Source organism: Physeter macrocephalus, chromosome 13, assembly GCF_002837175.3.
Source record: "Physeter macrocephalus isolate SW-GA chromosome 13, ASM283717v5, whole genome shotgun sequence".
Lineage (NCBI taxonomy): Eukaryota > Metazoa > Chordata > Mammalia > Artiodactyla > Physeteridae > Physeter > Physeter macrocephalus.
The window spans coordinates 33696372-33717724 of record NC_041226.1 but is presented as its reverse complement, the minus strand read 5'-3'; the positions used below and the strand labels follow the sequence as shown (position 1 = coordinate 33717724).

At 37.5% G+C, this 21353-nt stretch overlaps 1 protein-coding gene and 1 pseudogene across 1 annotated transcript in view; both read left to right on the top strand.

The window, feature by feature from the left end:
• DIAPH3 (diaphanous related formin 3) overlaps positions 1–21353 on the top strand; it is a 565759-nt gene that overhangs the window by 425993 nt on the left and 118413 nt on the right. Inside the window, exons 26-27 of the mRNA XM_055089317.1 lie at positions 5181–5276; positions 5787–5843. Coding sequence (XP_054945292.1) covers positions 5181–5276; positions 5787–5843 — 153 coding nt within the window. The remainder of the gene's footprint in view (positions 1–5180; positions 5277–5786; positions 5844–21353) is intronic.
• On the top strand, positions 20266–20435 carry LOC112065451 (uncharacterized; annotated as a pseudogene).

Genomic DNA, 21353 nt, shown 5'->3' with positions numbered 1-21353 from the left:
GCTTGGTATTTGTGTATATATACCTGTCACTGTTTTATCCAAACTCTCTGACAGGTCTGTGAAATAAGGAACAATCCTTTTTCCAAATGGTCAACCCAGCAGATTTGCTTTTAGTTTCTCGGCCACTGTTCTCTCCTATGGCCCAGTTGTCTCCCATGTGATCTCCTTAGCAGATCCCCCTCTGCCTGTCCTCACATCCTCTTGATTCTCCTTTAGAAATATCTCATCCCTAACTGTCCCTTCTCCATTTCCCTTGATGCTGTGCAACTTCTTAAAATATGATTTACAAGTTAAACAAGGTGATATGTTATTCACACAAAGCACAGCTTTGACTATTGCAGTTAGTCTATTTATTTAAAAGAGTTTTAACAGCAGGAGAGAGACTATAATAAATATTTTGAATATCAATTGACTTTTAGTTAAAGAAGTTGAATTCTAGTCTACAATAAAAATGGCTAATTTTTATTTCTCTGGTTTGTATTAGAATAATGTAAATATGAGTCCCTTAAATACTTTATTATACCTCACTTTTGTTTTTATTTATAACTTTTGCCTTTGAACCTGCTATCTCTTCTGCCAGGTATGCTGTTCCCTCCCCAGTCCCTGCCATGGTCAACTCCTGCTTGTTCACCAGGTCATAATTCACTAGGAAAACTTACATCTCCGATAGAACCCTCCCATACCTAGCACACGGTTCTGCTTCTGGAGAGCTGAAAACATTTCTTGTTAATTCTTGGGACCTAAATATCCTTCATGCCTAGTAATGTTCTGGCACATCATAGCCCTCAATAAACATGTGTCAAATTAATATTCTAAATGCATTTTCAGCGTTTGGAAAAACATCTTCATTTTATGTCTCCATCTTACACATTGGATTATTTTAAGAGTCTACCTGTATTTCTGATCAGAGCTTCCCTTAGAAATGATGTTATTAATCACATATGCTATTGAAGAGTTATTTAATTTATAATGGATCTAAAACAATGCTGAAAACCTAATCAGATATTACATAAACTTCCTATAGTGCACTATGGAGTTCATTTATGAATTTATTTCCCTACATTTTTTATCTCTTAGCAATTTACCACTGCTTTCATTTGTATGATCTCATTTGATCCTCTCATCAACCCTCAATTTACCACTGCTTTCATTTGTATGATCTCATTTGACCCTCTCATCAACCCTAGACAGGTATTATCTCTATTATACATGTCAGGAACACGTAGGAACATGTAGCCAGTTGACAGCTCAGACTAGAATGCAGATCTTTTCTCTGATACACTATTCTTTCCATTGCGGGAGTGGGGAATGAAGGCCAAGCAAAGCCATTAGCTCTGGGGGACAAGACCAAGGATAGAAGTTCCAGGTAGAGACTGATGGATGGGAGAGAAAATGTTTGTGGAGAATCACAGGCAGTTGCCTTTAGCTGAAGAACAGATTGTGATGTTGGAAACCAGAGATAAGATTTAGAAAGCAGTTGGAGTCAGTGTCAGGGCAAAGTGAAAGGGTTGGGACTTTATATTGTGGGAAGTGAGTGATATTGAAAATTTGTGACCAGGGGATCATAATTCTGCTTTAGTGCTCTATGGGATGAATTAGAATTAGGGAGAAACTAGAAGCAACATCATTTTAGGCAACTCATGCAATATTTCAGGTGAAAAGTAATTCAGTTCTGGACCACCAACATTAAGTTTAGTCAGAAAAGGAAACAATGGATCACTTCTTGGGATACTGGCATGTACATGAACAAGGTTTGGCAACTGAATGGTTGTGTGAGCCCAGGGAAAGGAGGGAACAAAGCTGTGCTGTTTACAGTGGTGGTGGGAATGTGCTCCCGCTCGTTCCCTCCCCATCGTGACCTTTATTCTTCTATGTGGTGACTCCTTCCAGCTGACCATGCTAGTGCTTCATTTGTTAATATAGTCAGCATACGTTAATGAACACTTTCTTTGCTAGGTATTAAAGATAAATGGAAACCACAATCCCTGCCCTCGGCAAACTCTCTGTGGTATACACCATCAAGTAAACAATATTGTAAAGGATTTATTGCTCTATGTACCACAAGTCATTAGGACACAGAGGGGTACCCAGTTCAGCACACACAGGTCAGGAAAGGATTCTCAGTTATCTATCTTGAAGGAGAAGGAGTTAGATTGGTGAAGAAAGTGGGAAGGATGTTCTGTGTAGACAAAACAGCATAATCAAAGGCGTGAAATTGAGAACGTGGAACTGTGATGTAAGTTATTTAGTGAGCCTGAACATGTCAGCATCTATCTCCTAAGAACAGTGACATTATCCTCTCTGATCATAATATAATTATCAAACTCAGGTAACTAACATTGGTACAATATAATTATTTAATACCCAGCAAATTTTAAAATTTGTCTAATTATCCCAATAATGTCATCTGTGACTTTTTTTACAATCCGAGAGCTAATGGAAGATTGTGTGTTGCATTTAGTTGCCATGTCTATTTAATCTCCTCTAAGCTAGAATGCTGCTTCCCTAAGCTTTTCTCCTCTCTTTTTCTTTCTTGGTCTTTCATGATACTGATGATTTTTAAGAACTCAGACCAGTTGTATCACAGAATGTCTCTCACTTTGGATTTGTAAGATTGTTTCCTTACGTTTAGATGCAGGTTAAATTTTTTTGTTGTTTGTTTGTTTTTGTCCTTTTTTTGGTTTGTTTTTGTTAAAGATGGTTTTAAGCATTTATTTATTTATTTTGGCCATGCCACATGGCTTGTGGGATCTTAGTTCCCCAACCAGGGATCAAACCTGTGCCCCTGGCAATGGAAGTGCGGGAGTCCTAACCATTGGACCTCCAGGGAATTCCCAGGTTAAATAGTTTTACACAGTTTATATTGTGTCCATCTCAGTGCATCACTTCAGGAGACAATTATTGTCAGTGTGCCCCATTACTGGTGATGTCAAATTTGATTAGTTGGGTAAGGTGATATCTTTGAGATTTCTCCATACCATGTTCCTCCATAGCCTTACATACAGTGGGTTTTGTAACCATTGATGATTTCTGCCTAATTAATTCTTACTGTGTGAGTTGTGATATGGTGAATTTTCTGTTTCCCTTATCTATCTCTTATATTAATGGAACTCGGTCCTCTTTATATGTTTGACATCTATTGGTTGACATTCTTATTTAAAGCAGAGCTTTTTCTTCCCCGGTATTTAATAAATTTTAAAATTTTCAGTATCAGTATGGATGCATGATTCTTTTTTCCAGTGTGTAATAATCCATTCCCATCATTACCCATTCAGTGTTCAAATTGTCCTAAATTTGGCCAAGGCTATCCTTCAGTCTGGCTTCTCTGCCCTTTTGATATATCTCTATCTGTCTTTGAGCACTTTCTTATTTTCTGGCACAATAATATTTTCTCAACTCATTTCATACTTTCTTGATCTCAGCCCAAGAATCAGCCATTTTTCTAAGTATTCCGGCTCCTATTAGTGAGTAATAATATTTAGAAACCAAGATCTGAGGGCCAGCTATGCTCATTGCTACTGTAGTGTCATTACTTCTAGGCTCTTTTGGGCCACGAAGCTAGAAAAAGCATTTTTCTTAAAGCTTGATCTTATATGATACCTTTAGATCCAATCCAACACTTCATGGTTCTTCCTTTCCTTCTCCCACTCCATGTTTGTATCTCGCATCCCACAGCAAGCATCCCTGTTGCCAACAGCATCAGCATGTTTACCCATCTGCTCAGGCATATAATACACATGTAATACTTTCACAGTCACTTCATCAGTACCACTAACAACAGCAAACTTACTAAAGAAAGTTCAGTATTTCCTTTTACTAATGAAATATATTCACAACCTTAAATATTTAGCTTTACCTGGAGTTCTTTTTGGAAAAGATATAGTTGAGTTTGAGTGTAAATTTTCAAAGATAGTTACTAATTAAAGTGTCTGAAATATTTGACGTACTTTAATTAAAATAGCCATCAAGCCACTTTAGAATTAAATTTACATCTAAGTTAACAACCTCCAAATACTCTGTTTCTCACCCACCTGTTTTTGGATTACACCTACGAGGTTTAGTACTTCTCTAAAAATGAAACAGAACCAGATTGAAAAGGGCTGACACATGTTTATATTCACATATCTGTTTATAAACTGTAAATGAATGTGTTATTTGTACTCTACTGCATTCATTTGTCATCTGTTCCCTATAAAGGGATTGCGTTTCAAAAAATGAAATAAAAAATCCAAAGGAAAATAGTTTTCTAGTACTTTACACATGACTGTATACCAGCCATACAATTTCATAGAGAATGCCTGAAAATAACTTCTCTCTAAGGGACAAAAAAAATCTTTGGCATTTTCATGAATTTAGGTTGATCCAATAGTTTCTTTGAAGCTTTTTTTTTTTTTACCACTTCCTTTAAATAATATTTATCATTGACAACTGTAAATAGCTATAGATTATTACAAGATAACCAGATAGAGAGAAATGGCCCTATAACCACATCTTCATCAATTATATACAGAATATCAATTTAAACTAATCATAATGTGATATAATCCTTTAGATTTTTGAGAGCCTCTTTTGGTTTATTTTTCATTATAGAAGACAAACTTTTCATACATTCTGTTAAAGTTTGCAGTGATTGTTCTGTGTCACCTAAAGTCTGGGGACAATTATCCTGATATGAAGAATCAATTGTTGGGAGCACGTTCACAGAAATTAGCCTGGAAATATAATTTTGTATGATAAGTTTAGACGGCAGAGTCTCAATAACGACAACAGAAACACTCTCCCACACCTGGTCGATTTTAGAAAAGGATCCGATGCCTTGAAAATAACCCATTTCTACAAGGGAAATGTGATTTATGATAACCTGAGACACAGATATGACTAGAACCAACTTCCATTTAAAGTTATTTTGCCACCAGACTATAAAAGCAGTGCTCTGAAGTGAATCAGTCGAACTCGGTTCTCTTTAGTGGACAGTAACACGGGCACTAATGAGACAGATTTCATTAAAAGATATTTGATTTATGAGAGAGTTAAGTCCTATCATATTTTGAAATTTCTGGCTTAGTCCTGGCATCTGATCTTTCTTCCCCCTACCATACCATCACCAGTTTCTGCGCATGCTTCGACATTGCTATGGTAACCTCGAGGGCTGATGGAATTCCCTGCATCTCTTTTCACAGAGGGTGATGAGACAGGAGTGATGGATAGTCTGCTGGAAGCCTTGCAGTCGGGGGCTGCCTTCCGCGACCGAAGGAAAAGGACACCGAAGCCGAAAGGTGAACATTACACTTGTTTCGTGTTCCTTTCTAGGGGACTATCACAAAGAACAACCCCCCGCACCCCGCGCGCGCCAACATCCCCCCCGCCCCCGCTTTTTGTAATTCTTTTAAAGTCATGTGTCAAGAATGCAGAGCTGTGGGCAACAACTCTTCAGAAGTTTTATAAGTTTGTTTAATCCTTCCCTTGCAAGTGTCAGAGAGAGAAGCGTTCCAGTTGGCCAGTGTCAGTAGCGCGTTAACAAATCAATGCACTGAACCTGGAAAAGCCTGATTAGTGTGACAGGTCTCATCTAAAGAACCATATGTACCTTATCCCAGTGGAGTTCACAGTAGCATAATTAAATGAGAAGTAAAAGTCATAACATTATTGCTTCAAGTATTTCAGGGTATTGAAGCATTGCTTCGCTTCCAGAAATACTTAACCTTGGAAATATGTCTAATACTGTTATACTTCCTGAGATGAACAGACCTCTATATTAAGATTCTTTTATATATATTTTTTAACAGATATTCGGCGAAGTCTCAGTCCAGCATCTCGGCCTGTTCTGAAAGTTTGTAACCATGGTAATAAACCGTATTCATAAATTGCACATTCTCCTTATCTACTTTTATCCTGTTGATCTGTGATTTTAGTAGGTTGCTGTGAAGTTCTCAAGTTTCAGTATGACTAAAATAGCAAAAATGTGTGGATGTACATATTTGCGATGCGATTGTGCGCTCGTATTTTCCATCCTTCCATTATTGCCTTGAGGTAGTGTCAAGGATTCTTCTTTCAAGTCTCAAGTGCATGTTTTACTTTTATTATTATTATTTGAAGTTATCTCACACATTTCTGATCAGTGTTGTCCAGTGTATCCTTTCAAAAGCATTGTGCTTTCTTAGTACTATTTTAAGTAGTGGATTTGCTTTACATTAAGATATAATTTGAAATATTGAATTGTTACCGGTTTTACTGTACCGTATTTGCCAGTACAGTGTGAAACACTGTGACCAGCATTTTGGCAAAATCTTTAATACAGATGAGCTTCATGTGATGTTCTTGTGGCGGGATGTGCTAGAATCACTAAAAAGAAGGTGAGTTAACTTGGTCTCCGATATTTATCTGAGACTGACTCCTTTCAGACATCTCTAACTGGCTCCTGAACACCCAACCTCATGGAGCCCTCTTCCTGTCTTCAAGATGCCATTTTGTGTTGATTGGGTTTTATTTACTTTGGTTCCCTTTCCCTCACTGTTATGTATTACAGGGTTCTGCTTACCTTTCATAGTCAAAGTCAAATTCATCCATCATGATTGCTGTTTATTCAGTGAGATTGTTACCAAAGTTTACCAGATTTAGAAATGAAAAGATACTTGACAGATTTTATTCAAGAGTTGTTTTGGGTACAGATGAATTATGTCCTAGAAGTATTAATGTCTGACTGAGTAGAGAAACTTAAGTCGAATTGCTAGGATAACATAAAAAAGAGTATGAGGTAAGTAAGAAAAAGACCTGAATGTAATGATCTTTTAATAGCTGTGTAGATCCTTACTGCTCAAGGTAAAGTATACATAATACATGCTTAATAAATGAGAGCAAAGGTAAAAATCTACACCAAAATTTTAAATAGATCTTTTGACTTTTTTCAACAGTATGTTTTTATTGTTTTGCCTTTCCCTAGTCTAACAATAGGAAGAAAAAATTGTAATAAGTCAGAAAAATTCATTGTGGATAATTAATCCCTAGCTTTGGGTTATTATTTAGAGTCATTATGATATACTAAATAATGGCAAAAACTGTAGAGGACAGAGGAAACTCAGAGGGGCTGAAAACTTTCTAAGAGTACAGAGCTAGTTAGTGACACAACCATAATATAGTTTTGATTTCCATCATGTTTCTTGTTTGATTGAATATAGGTACTTAGATTTTTAAATTATTATTATCAATACAATATATGAAATAAACAACTCAGCCCCCATTGTAATTCATTAAAGAAAAGACCCACAGCCATGATATGATATGATTATAATGGCATACAGATACCCATGCTGTGTTTAATTTAAAATAAATATTTTGGCCATTATGTAGGGGGAAATTATTTAAGATAAGTTTGTGTACTGGCCTTGAGAAACACAGTCCTTCTGTGACTATAATGTTAGTAAAGTGTCCAGGCTACAAAGGTTCATCTATAATTGTAAATTGTGATACTTTTGGTCCAGATGAAAAAAGCAGGTGAGCATTACCTTTCTATCTCTACCAAGGCCAATGTACTATCTTAAGTTCTAAGGCTTTTGTGATAATTAAGCAAAGTAGATTATACAGCACACCAAAGGAGATATACCATAAAGATCAAATTCTCTGTTCTAATAAAAATGTAGTGGATTAAAGTATTTTAAAAACTTATTTTCATTGATATTTCTTTTGTTTTCCCTTTATACTTCTAACCAAGTGAAAAAAATTCAAACCACCAGATTAACCTTTAAGGATTGTATGTATAAAGATAGATTTATCAGACTAGACATTGAAAAATGCAGAATTTGGTTAAGGACATTGCAGCAAGCATCATGCATATTTTTAGAAAAAGATGACATTTCACAGTTCATTTTGAAATCTTTTTCTAAAAATTACTGTGTTTTCACTGAAAGTACTAACCCTACAACTGAACTATGCAACTGAAATGTAACATGGAAACCCCTTTTATTTTTAAATTTGCTTTCATATACTTAAACAAAACCAACACCTGATATTTATATTTTCTAAAAATATATAGTAGTTGATATTATCTCATTATTTTTAAAAAATATGAGATTTTCTACAATTGTTTTAAATTTGTTTGCATCCTAAATAAAATGACAATAGTAATAATAATAAGTTAATATTTACTGTTACTTTGCTTATTGAGTTATTTAAGTTAAAAGCCAAGCAATATGTTGAAATGCTTTATACATATCCCATTTAATCTTCTCAATAATCCTATCAGATAGTCAATGTTTTTATCTCTATTTTATAGTCAAAAACAACCAAGGATTGAATAGGTCTTATAGTTTGTGTCCCATCCTATGGCCAAATTTCAAACCCAGGTCCGCCTGACTTTTGAGTCCAAGCTCTTAATCTCTCTGCCATGTCGTGCTCTGAATACCACTGCTTGAATCCCTATCTTTTCCTCTTCCCATCATCTGGGTGAACCACGTGTGTACATTTTTTTCTCTTGTGACATAAGTTCGAGCTATTGAGATACACCATCACACCCTCTCAGAGGTTTTCTAGCCTCTGGTCTATCTTCTCCCTTGTTCCCAGATTAAACCACTAGATAGCATTCTTTTCTTTATCTGAGGCTTGGATTACAAGGATAAACCACCTTCTTGAATGAGGACCACTATTTCTTTTAATAAACTCTGTATTAAATGATCTAAATTAATCTATACTCTGTTAGAAAGATCATGGAAATTTTAGACTATATATAGATTATAAATATAGACTTAGACTATATATGTGTATGTGTGTGTGTGTGTGTGTGTGTGTGTGTAGAGAGAGAGAGGGAGAGAGAGATCATTTTTTATTTCAGAATGAGAAAATCCTGATAAAGTATCCTGTGAGACCTTGGGGCTAAAATATCACGGAATATATTTTGGCAAAAGATGACCTCAAGTATTCTAACTCCAGAAATTGTACACACTGAATAATCCAGCCCTTATGTTGTGCTCCAAATCTCTACCCAAAATACTTTGGTTAAAACCTTTCCCTGTTTTATCTTTTGCTTTGTCTGTTAAGACCTAGGAAGAAATTAAGTGTTTGGTATTTTTCCTTGCTAAACCTTCACTCATTCATTTATTTAGCAAAATGTATTAAGCACTTGCTGGGCACTTAATATGTAGTGATTCCCTCTAAGAATCCACCATCCAGTTGGGAGACAGATGAGCAACAATTCTCATATATCTGGTTAATGCCAAGATAGCGGTAATGCACACAGCTTTTGGAACACCAAGAAGTCTGAAAGACCAATCCAGACTTTATGAGGACAATTCAAACTTGGCTTCTAGAAGGACCTGAAATCAAAGCTGAGTTTTGAAGGATAAGTAGAAATGAGGCAAAACCCTGAGGGCGTGAGCCAAGAAGCAGAAGCAGCATGTACACACTTTCCCAGGAGATCTTTTCTGAACCTTAGTCTGAACCCTGTAAAATGGTATGCTCTTATAAGCACCTGTATGCTCTTACTAGCACCCTGGTTTTTCCTATTATGCAACACACATTTGCCTTAAAATGTTCTTATTCAGTGTCTGCCACACTACTCCTGAGTCCCATCAGGGTGCAGACAAGACAATAAAGGAGGGTTTCTGCCTTGTTTACTGCTGTAACCCCAGTTCTTCGATGGGTTGGTGCCCGACACATGGATATTTAGTAAGAATGTGTTGAACGAATAGACATGCTTATGTTTAGGCTTGCATAGAACAATTAGTGTCCATTGAGCAAAATCGGGGTCTGCGGTTGTCACCCAAATAAGTAGGACTTAGTATGCCAATTGCTAAAGCTCTAGCTGTAGCTAGAAGGAGTTATCCTTCTCCTCTTCTCCCTAATATGTTATCTGTCATCAAAAGGAGATATTTGATTGTCACAGGTTTGAAGGTTGTTGCATCAGATGTGAAGGGTGAAGCTCAATCTTGATTGGATTATTTACTCCTTAGCAGTGGAGAGTTACTTATTAATTAGATTTCTTTCCCTTGCTTAATCAAGCAAAGTTTAACAACACTAAATAAATGAAAGCATCTGCTAATGAGTACAGGGCATTATCTCATTTCTTTACTTAATACAGTGCATTTGAAATCTAAAGATTTTCTATAGTTTGTAGAAAATAGTAAGTCAAGATAATCAAAATATTTATTAACACATTTTAATAAAATCATACCATATTTGGTTGTTATAGAATCACCTGGCCTGGTTAAAAATAAAGGACCAGATGGGGAATAAGTATATTGAGAGTCTGATGCCAGACCAAGAACTTGGACTACTACTGAGGTTTTTAAGCAGGAAAATGACAGGTCTGAGCAGTTTATATGGAATCGAAGTGACAAATGTTATTGAGAAGAAAGAATCAAAAGGACTTTGTAGCCGCTTTGAGCCGACATGGTTTGGCTGCAAGGAATGGGGAGAGTTAGAGAGCTGATCAAGGTGCGAGGGGAGAAGCCAAGTCTAGAGCTCTGTGTTGATACCCTCACAAAGACTTGCTAACGCTGCATAAGCAGATGAGTTACCTGCAGGAAATCTTCGAACCTAGAGAATGCAAGTCAAGGACTGAGCCTTAGGAATGGACACAGGTGAGTAACAGAGTGAGTGAGAGGCAGAAAAAGGATGAAGATGGGAAGGATTGTATAATAGTGGAGCCTACATTATGAAGGTTGAAAGAAGACTTTCAAGGACTTGGTTTCTCCCATTTCTTTTTCTTTGGTTTTTCTTTCTTTTTTTCTTTATGAAACTGAGTGGTATTACCACTGAGTGACTAGTGTTTTTCAGGGTACAGTGATTTCTACTCTCTTCAGGGGCTTCTTTTCCCTTCTAGACTCTGTAAAATATTTGTGACAAAGCTTTCACAAATATGAATTGTTCGGCCACACCTTATGGTGCATCTGCCTGCAGTTTGATTGCATCTCATTAGACGGTTCTCTTTTCATTAAGTGGTACAGTGGGATTTTTTTTTTAATTAACTGGATATAGAGTAATCAGAAAGAATTCTATAAACTATATGCAATTAAAATCCCTAATGATAAAACTATTTCACTGTGACAAAATAAGATAAAACATAATCAAAATTTTAGGCAAACAAGAATTACACATTTTCAGTGAGCATCCATAACCTAAACAAAATCTTGCTATATTATCTTTACACCAAATCAATTCTTAATAGCCTTAATTTGGATTTGATTATCTATTTTGACTCTTCCACTTATATATGGAGCTTTGAGAGATTTTTATAGAAATAAGATTGTATTGCCTCCAGGCACAGCTGCTCTGCCACTCCAAGACTGGAAGTCAGAATTAAATGTGAAGCTAGGTAGATATCTTTGAATTGGCATTATTTCCCACAAAATAACACTAAGGGGGGCTCACAAGACAGGCTTTGTTGTTGATATATTAAAACTTCACACACAACCATCCCCCCTCCCTACTTCACTCAGCCTTGGGTCCCCTTATTTCTTGACCTACCTTTTTCCGAAACATCAAGAATTTGTCTTGAGGCAGAATTATGAAATTTATAAGGTTTTCAATGGTATCTATTGAGCACTAACTACCATAAGGCTCTTCTGAAAACAGTGAGGATGACACCAAACCAATCTTTGTCTAGAAAACCTTATCTATCAAAGTACTAAATGGTGACAACTACCATTTCCCTTTTTTTTTTTAACTGTATCCTATTTTAAAGTAGAAAGAGCATAAAGAATAATATAGTCAAATTATATGATTTTGCTAAATGTCATTGGCTTATTTTCTTGAGAATCTCTTTTGTTCTCTTTCTGATGAATTTGTGCCTGCCTAAGGAAGGGAACTTTTAAAATACTAATTGTTTTTGACACCCTTACACTTGGGCTTTCAAGCAGAATTAAGTACTACCTGTAAGTGTCAAAAGACTTAAACATTTTTCAAGGAGACTTTTCTAGCCCAAGAATATAAAACAATTTGGGTGATTTCACATTTTATTCAAACATCAGTCTCTGCTATTTACTATGTAGTCAAGCAAAAGGAAGAACAAACTCAGCAGGGCTCCTGCCTGGGTAAGGATGCCCTGTGGGTAGACAGAAAGGCCTTTCTAATTTATAGTCAGGGCAGGACAACCTTTTGGCTAGTCATTATCAAACAGACTCTTAAGCATGAACAGGTTAGAAAATTCTCAAGTAGTGAGGACCTCAAGTTGTTTTAAAAGGACATTTATGCAAGAAATAGCAAACGCCTCTCATTTAATGAGTACTCACAGATGTAAGTTGAAGGCTGAGACTAAATTGAGTGAAAAGGAGATAAAGAACTATTGCATAAGGAAAGTTATGTCCTTGACATCTCTGAAATAGTTGTTATGATTAATATGTCTCTTTTTCTGTTTGTTACACAGTGGACTATAATTGTTATCTTTAAATTTTGGGGCCCATTCTAAATCTCTCCTTTTCTTATAGCATAGGTTCAGAGTCTGGATTTATAAGGAGTCAATGGATAGACTCTAGAAGCTCCTTTAACTCTGTACTTTCATTTTAGGTTTTGTGCTTGGGCATATTTTTTTTCCTGCTCAAAGGATCTGTTGATTTTATCAAATTCTCCAAAGAATAAAAAATAATTATTTTATTGTTTGATTACTGGTTTGTTACAAATTTTCTCCATTTTTACATGTTACATTTTTATGCATATATACATGACATGTTTTCCCCATTTGTGACTATGTCAATAAGAGTCTAGTTCTCAAGTGACTTTTACTGTTATTTTTTTGTCATTTGAAAACTAAACTTTCATTGACATAATCACAAATGTGGAAAACATATCAAATGGTTGGTGGATCTACAATTTTAGTGACAAATAAATTGTTTAGGATAAACAGTTAAGGTCCAGTGAACTTGTGCTACTGTGGAGGTTCACTCAGGATGCAGGGAGGGGAAGACATCACCTGTACCCAGGACAGTCATTAGTCTTGCTAGATCTCCCAGGCAGGAAGGTGTGTGTGCAGGGCTCACTGGGTTATGCAGCTGGGAAGGAGCAGTCTCCCAGAGGCCAAGAGAAAGAGCAGTCAGCAAAGCCACAGGCTTCAGAAAGGCCGGGTAAGGAAAGGATGGAGGAGCACCCAGGCACAGATTGGATTGAAGGGCACAGGTGTCATTGTTCACCTCTGGAAGAGCAGTTGTGGTAGAATAGTAGAAACTGAAGCCAGACAGTGTTGGTTAGAGTAGTGGAGGCTGTCCTTTCTAAAAGCCTGGGTATGAAAGAATGAAACAGAAGGGAAATAGCTGGAACTAGAACAGGTTGTAGTTCAATGAAGGGGTTGTGTTTCTTTGCCTTTCATGTGGTTCTGGCTTTACTGTCTGTATTCTGAAGAGAAGGAGCTCTGGAAGGGAGGGATGAGTGTTTGGTGGGGCAGTATTGAGGGTGAGGTTGCTGGGGGATGGGATGGGAGAGCACAGGTGTGGAGCACCTGGACGGTAAAAAGAAAGGATATATGGAGAGAAGGGGATACCGATATTGAGTAAGGGAGTTTGGAGGTCTCACCTGATGACATCTTTTTTCTCTGAGAACTAGGATATAAGGTCTCCTCCTGAAAGTGACAGTCTCTGGGTGAGGAAGGAAGGCAAGGGCAGTGGAGGATGGCATGTCTCCTAGATGGATCGTGAGAGGTTACTGCTCAGGGAGATGCAAGATAATTTTTGCATCAATGGCCCAGCTGAAAAAAGAGGCTATTACTTGTGTAATAATAGCTGTCCATAAAGTCTGAGGGAAAGAAAAGTAGCCCAGGTGCTTCACAGGCCCTGTGACAAAGGGCATTTTGTTCTCCAACTACCTAAAAGTTCTAAAGGTTAATCTCCAAATGTAACCATAGGAGTCAGTTTGGCAGCAGGCCAACTGAGTGTGCTTTAGAGCAGGAGTCCCCAACCCACAGGCCACGGACCGGTACCGGTCCGCGGCCTGTTAGGAACCGGGCCGCACAGCAGGAGGTGAGCAGCAGGCAAGCGAAGCTTCATCTGTATTTACAGCCGCTCCCCATCACTCCCCATCACTCGCATTACCACCTGAACCACACCCTCACCCACCGTCCGTGGAAAAATTGTCTTCCATGAAACTGGTCCCTGGTGCCAAAAAGGTTGAGGACTGCTGCTTTAGAGCACCAGCCAAGCAGAGTCATCCCTTTTTTAGACGATAAGGTAGTTCATGTTTTAAAATAGTGTAGTAGTTAATGGAAAATAATGGACACTGTTGGAACATCTATACCATCTAAACACAATGCTGAAACAATGTGTTTCAGCATTGTTTGGGTGTCGTGCTACATATGAGGAAGGCATTCTAGCAGGGATGGTGGGGACCCTAATGCAGCTGGTTTTCCTCCAGGCATGTGCCAACGACATCATGTGTCTGAGATCTTTTCCTACAAAAACAACACTTGGTACTAAACTCAATATTTCTAAGGTACTACTAGATTTACTTTTATATTTGATTTTATTTGCCCTCATTAAAGGTCAGTCTGGAGTAGCCATAGATACAGAAACCACTTTTCAAGATTGTCATCAGTATCAGAAATAAAGGTTTTGCCAAGTGCTTGTCAGGTATTGTAGTTACTTAAAAAATAGCAATAGCTGTTCTTACTCACTGACTATTTGTGAAAGCATAAAACTAGCCAGATTCTTGAATCCTGTTTGTAGAAGCTTTGGGTGATCCGGTCAAACAGTATGACTTGAAAACAGCATGGAGTCAGGCTCGGGCTTTAGAGGCACACAGGCCTTGGTTTGACTTCTTGACCTAATAAAAGGGTGACCCTAGCAGCTTATTTAACCTTTGGATTTCCTTTTCCTCAGCTGTAAAAAGAGAAATTACACTATGTGCTTCATAGACTATTTGGAAGATTAAATAGGGACTATACTAAAGTACCTACAGTTGAGTAGATATTTAATAAATTCAATAGATGTTAGTTCCTCCTCATTCTTCCCCTTCTCTGCCTACCTCCCATGACGCATGTGTCAATAGAAAGTTATTATAAATTCTTGAGCAAAGTGACAGTAGTATGCAGAATGGGTGTGCTAATTGGAGAGAATAAAATTAATTCTCTTACTGTGAATAGTTCCTATACTGCCCCTAAAGTGCATTAATTGGTATAAACTAGTTTAGAAAAGAAAAAGACAAAAAATTAAAAGTCTATAGAGACTTTTGGTTTTAAAATAAAATAATAAAGGTATTTTTACCTCCTTTTCCCCATGGGAGTCACCACAAAGCCACAAGGAAAAGGAGTAACAAAAACCGGTGTCAACTTCTATAAAGTCAAGACATGTTTAACCTGGAACAACTGCATATAAAGACAGGGAAGCAGATGATGCGGGAGAGAGGAAATTGGAATCCAGGTGTATTCATTTCCAAGGCTACCAAACAAATTACCGCAAACTGGAGGCCTTAAAACAACAGAAAATTATTCTCTCACAATTCCAGAGGCTAGAAGTCTGAAATCAAGGTGTTGGCAGTGTTGGTTCTTCCTGGAGGCTCCGAGGGAGGACCCGTTCCCCCTCTCTCACTTCTGGAGGTGGCCGGCAGTCCTCGGTGTTCCTGGGCTTGTGGCTGCATCACTCTCATCTCAGACTCCGTCTTCTCATGACCTCCCTGTGTGTCCCTGTGTCTTCACATATCCTTCTTATACAGCCACGAATCATTTGGTTAGGGCTCACTCTAATCTAGTGTGACCCCACCTTAGCTTGATTACATCTGCCAAAGCCCTATTTCCAAATAAGGTCACATTCACAGGTACCAGGTGTTAGGACTTCAACCATAAATTTTGGGTGACACTGTTCAACCCACAACAGCGGGAGATCCCAATGAGAAACAGACTGATGTGCTCCTCCCATCACCACATAAGGGCTCAGGAGTCACGGATGCCAGGAACCACTGACAAGAGGAATGAGACATCCAGCTGGAAGTGGGGGTGATGGCAAAGGAGCAGGTCAACCTCCATCCAGGCAGCATGGCTCCCAAGTCCAGACTTGTAACCCTCTGGCTGCACTTCCCTCCCTCCTTTTCCTCCTCCCCTACAGGAGGTGGGAAGTACAGATGTTTGGAAAAATTGTGCTGGAAACTCTATAAATGTGGTGCAAGCCAGAGGTGAGGTGCTGCACTGGAAACAGGGGTTACCTGAACACAGAGGTGGATCTCCAGGAGAAAAGAGGAGACTTGAATGGCACAATCCTCTTCTGGCCCCAATCACCACTCAGTGTAAGCCAAGCTTATACTCCAAGCAGATGACAGAAGATTTTTCTGGAGATAATGAACAGTCTAGAGAAAAGGCCTTCAGATACTGGCATTATGGACCCCCTTCCCTCAAAAAATGCTAACTTACCGCAAGAGCATTCCACAGAGAAGCCCACTAGTTAACAAGCCTACTCACACAAATTTTTTTCTCTGAAATGTTAATTTGGCCCAAGGACTCATCAGCTGACATTTGAGGAAAACATTCAACATGAAAAAAGAAGGGAAACAAACCAGAGGGACTCTTAGTAAACAGAGAATAACACCATAATAATTGCAAAGATGTCAAATATTTCAATGATGAAAAGAATAGGATGATATGTCATATATATAAGATATTTATATATATAAAAGGATTAGAAACAAAAATCTTTGGGATATGAAAAATACAGTAGCAGAAAAAATAATACAGTATTTGGAAAAGCATAAACATACAGAGTTCTAGGGAAGATAAGGGGGAAAATGTCAAATTTACAGATAATCTGATATATCTGTACAATTTTTATTATATTTGTAAAATTGAATACGACTGTGTACAATCGTATAATTGTATTATAAAGCTTTGGGGACAAGTATGGAAAGAGTGATAGGCACTAGGAAAATAAGAGGCAATTGCTAATTCTAGAAAAAAGTAATATACAGTTGACCCTTGAACAACATGAGTTTGAACTACGTGGGTTCATTTATACACGCATTTTTTTCAGTTGTAAACATTATAATACTACACGATCTGCTGTTGGTTGAATCCATGAATTTGGAACCACAGTTGGGAGGAACCTCGTGTATGGAGGGCTGACTATAAATCATATGCAGATTTTCAAATGTGTGGAGGGTCAGGGCCCCTATCCCCGTGTTGTACAGGGGTCAACTGTATAATCATGGTACACTACTGGAATTTGGCATGGCCTTGTATGCTATTTTACAGTCATAATAGTAAAAGCACTGTGGTAGGCAGATTCCAAGATGGCCCTCAGTGATTGCTGCCTCCTGTTGTTCTTTCTCATGTAACCCACCCCCCAAACATTTTCCAGCATTAGTCTGTATAACCAGCGGAATAGGGTAGAAATGATAGTATGCCACGTCTGAGATTAGGTTACAAAAGATACTGTGACTTTCTTCTTGGGTGCTGTGTCTCCCCGTTTCTTGGTTCTGGGGGAAGCTATGTTGTGAGCAGCCCTATGGAGAGACCCAAGCTGTGAGGATATTAAGCTTCAATCTATCACAATAGAAAATCAATAAGTAATGTCTATAATTGATGAATCGAGATAGCAGGAGAAGCATCAATAAGGCAGAGAGTCAGGGACAATGGACTGCTGTATTTCGTTGGAAGACTTTTGGATTTCTTTATAAAGTAACCATTAACTTTAAAGAAAGTTAAAGTTAGAAGTATGAAACATCTAAATGGGCAGCCGGTGGGCAGTCAGGATGGCAAGACACCTAATGACTCAGTTTATCCCTATTGAGAATAACCAGAAGCTAAAATCTCTCGTTAGTTGTCTATCTATCTCCTTCTTTACTAAAATACAGATTTTACTTTTATTTTTCATTTTTCTTTTTCACTTTCTCTCTTCTAATACTGTGTATAAAGGAGACTTCTCTCTGTTCTAGCTTTCAGCTTTTCATTTTTATGTGATCCAGAGACTAAAGTGCTCTTCACTGTGCATTCTTAAAGAGTGATATGGGTGATGAGAGTCAGTTACGGTGGTACCTCTAGCTCAGGATAATGACTGTGCTTCTCCATATACATCAGACAGTCTTCACACTTTTTTTGTGTCCTGTAGTTAGCACTGGCCAGTGATTTTGCAGCACATGTCTGAATATATTTGTCCTTTGTAATTCTTAATGTGAGAGAAAGTGATGGAAATGCATAATAGAGAAAATCAAGCACCACTCTATTTTTATTTATTTATTTTTTTTTTTGGCCTTTTAGAGCAAAAGTAGCCTTCCGGTGCTGCATAAGAACTTGATGGCTAATCTGTATTCACTGAATCCTTAGAAAGCAAGAGAATGGGATGAGATTTGCATTTGGAATTCATATTAGTTACAGTTATTGAGTGAGTGTTTGTAAATAAGTGTCTTATTACATTACACTGGCCTCATGAAAGCCAAGGATGTAGCTAGTGTAGCTAGAAGAACTATTTGTGCTTTGGAGGGGAATGGTGGTATGACTACTTGTTATGTAGTCTAGGTAAGGAGATAAATATTTTTCTACTTTATGAGGGTCTATAAATTTATTTAAGAAAGCATTGACATGCATTAAGAAAGCTGCATGTCCCACTGATTCCCAAGTAAATTAGAAATTATTAGTGTTAGCCATGATGTACGTTATTGTGATATGACAACATCTGGCTTAAACAGGTTCACCATTTATTAACTCTGATATTAGAATAAATGATAATGATCATTAAATGCTATGTACATTATCATTTAACTAATTATGCTTGCAATCTCCTTCTATTAGTCAAACATCTTTGGGTTAGAGGAGCTGCCTAATCCCGATTTCTCGAGGAATAATGAAATAAAGGAGCATTGAAGTATGCTAAAGAAAGTGTTAGTGTATCACCGTTTACCTCATATATCGACTTCATTTACCCTCACCCAGTGCATTATAGTAGCCTCAAGGTTAAAAGATTCTGGCAATTCTTTTTATTTTGAAATATGATTAGGCCATTAAATTATATGTTCATACTTTTCCCATTAAAGCATGTATGCAGCAGAAAAGTGCTAATATGCAAATGAAAACAAAATTCTCATTTACCAGTATACCCATATTGAAAGATGAACCAAAAAACACTGTTTAGATTAAGCATTAAAAATGTTAATAACACCTTGTACTTTGATTCTGACAAGCTAATAACTCAAAATCCATAGAATTTTAAGGTTACAAGCATAAGACACAACCAAGAAACTTTTATTATTAGTCCTTTTATTTCTTATTCTTGTTACTATAGTTAGGCTAAGGGATTCTTAAGCTGATGTTTGTTAAACCATGAGCAGGGTTTTATTTAATCCAAAGTATATTTTATCATTGGGTGAAAAGTATAATTTCATCCCTTTTTCTTAGTCTTCCCCATGTCCCAAAGGAGAAGAAAAAAAGAGAAAAGGATCTTTTAAAATTCATTGTGACCTGTCATGAGGCAACTTCTCAAATAATGATGATGACGCTCTATTTTTGAACGTGCAGACAGAAATAAATGAAGGGCATAGGGCGTGAAGAGGTAACTAGTACAGTCTCCCAGGCAGAGAGAAGCACTGCCCAAGAGAGCCCTTGGGATCCCTGCTACACTTGCAGCCGTTGGCAGTAGCATCCTCTCTAACAAGTCTCAAGGTTTTCATCACTTCCTAAACACTGCTCTGTCTGTTTGCTACTCATTTGCTGGAAACTGGACAAGGCCTGTTACTCTCCATTCTATTAACCTCCTTTCTCTTCATTCACTGATCCCCATTCCCTTTCCTCACCTAAATATAAAAAGACATGATCTGCTCAGGGTGAGAGATAAATATATTCAGTAATGGAACGAAGTAGGCAGAGTCAGTAACTCTAGGTACTATGTCATAGTAACTTGCAATGTTTCCTAGAAATTAACTCCGTGTCTTCTACATATTTGTTTGTCTTAAAGCCAGGAAAAGGGAGGGTTTTGAGAGTAATGTTTTTAATTATTAGTTTGTGATGAGTTTTCCTGTCTTGCTGGTATGCTCTCTTCATGGTAGTTTCTTTGCCCCTGGGTCCATGCCTATCTGTTTTGAAAAGTGTGATTTATTTGTTTCCATGTTGTAGACCTATAGGGTTAGTCACGTGCTCCTCTTCTAAACAGATCTGTAGTCCTACCTAGATCTCTTTATAGTTTTACACTAAGATCTTCTTTAACCCTTCACTGTCCTCTTTCAAGAAATACCAAATACTATTTCTACTTTCTTTTTTTTAAGTAAAATTATATTTTATTATTTGAAAACATTTTAATTTAATTTTTATTTTATATTTGAGTATAGTTAATTTACAATGTTGTGTTAGTTTCAGGTGTACAGTAAAGTGATTCAGTTATCGCTTCTCAGCCTTTTGGCTAAGATCAAGTGTAGTATCTGTTCTTATTAGTATTTCAAAATCAGGAATAAAAGACTTATAAATGTACAAATTATTGCCTCAGCAAAGCCCTCTCTTTGTTTCAGTGAAGTACTTGGCACTGTGCATTTCAGTGCACTGGGAAGTATTATTTTGTTTTGTTTAAACATTTCTTATACTCATACTTCTTACTGCATTTTAAATGTGTACTGTATATAGAAGAATAACATATAGAAAAGTACACACTTCCTGAGTATCTGGCTTGATGAATGCTCATAAAGTAAGCTTACCTATGTAACCAATACCCAGATCAAGAAACAACGTTATTAGAAACACAGAGCCCCTTCCAGATTCTCCCTTTCATAACCTCACATCCCACACATATCCTGACTGTGACAGCAGTAACTAGACTTACTTTGTCCTTTTTATAAATACAATCTTACACTTTGTATCCATGTTGTGTGAGGTTGTAATTTGTTTGTTCTAATGGTTATTTAGCATTCCACTCTGAATATGTGATTCTTTTTTTCTTTTGTTCGTGGATATTTATATTGTTTCTAGGTTTGGGCTATTAAAATAGTGCTGCTAAGAACATTCTTCTACATGTCTTCTGGCTCTGTCAGAAATATACCTATTGAGCTGCATGAGCTGTTTGTATATTTTGGAAATTAATCCTTTGTCTGTTGCTTCATTTGCAAATATTTTCTCCTATTCTGTGGGTTGTCTTTTTGTCTTATTTATGGTTTCTTTTGCTGTGCAAAAGCTTTTAAGTTTCATTAGGTCCCATTTGCCTATTTTTGTTTTTATTTTCATTACTCTAGGAGGTGGGTCATAAAAGATCTTGCTATGATTTATGTCAAAGAGTGTTGGGCTTCCCTGGTGGCGCAGTGGTTGAGAGTCCACCTGCCGATGCAGGGGACACGAGTTCGTGCCCCGGTCCGGGAAGATCCCACATGCCGCGGAGCGGCTAGGCCCGTGAGCCATGGCCGCTGAGCCTGCGCGTCCGGAGCCTGTGCTCCGCAACGGGAGAGGCCACAACAGTGAGAGGCCCGCGTACCGGGGGGAAAAA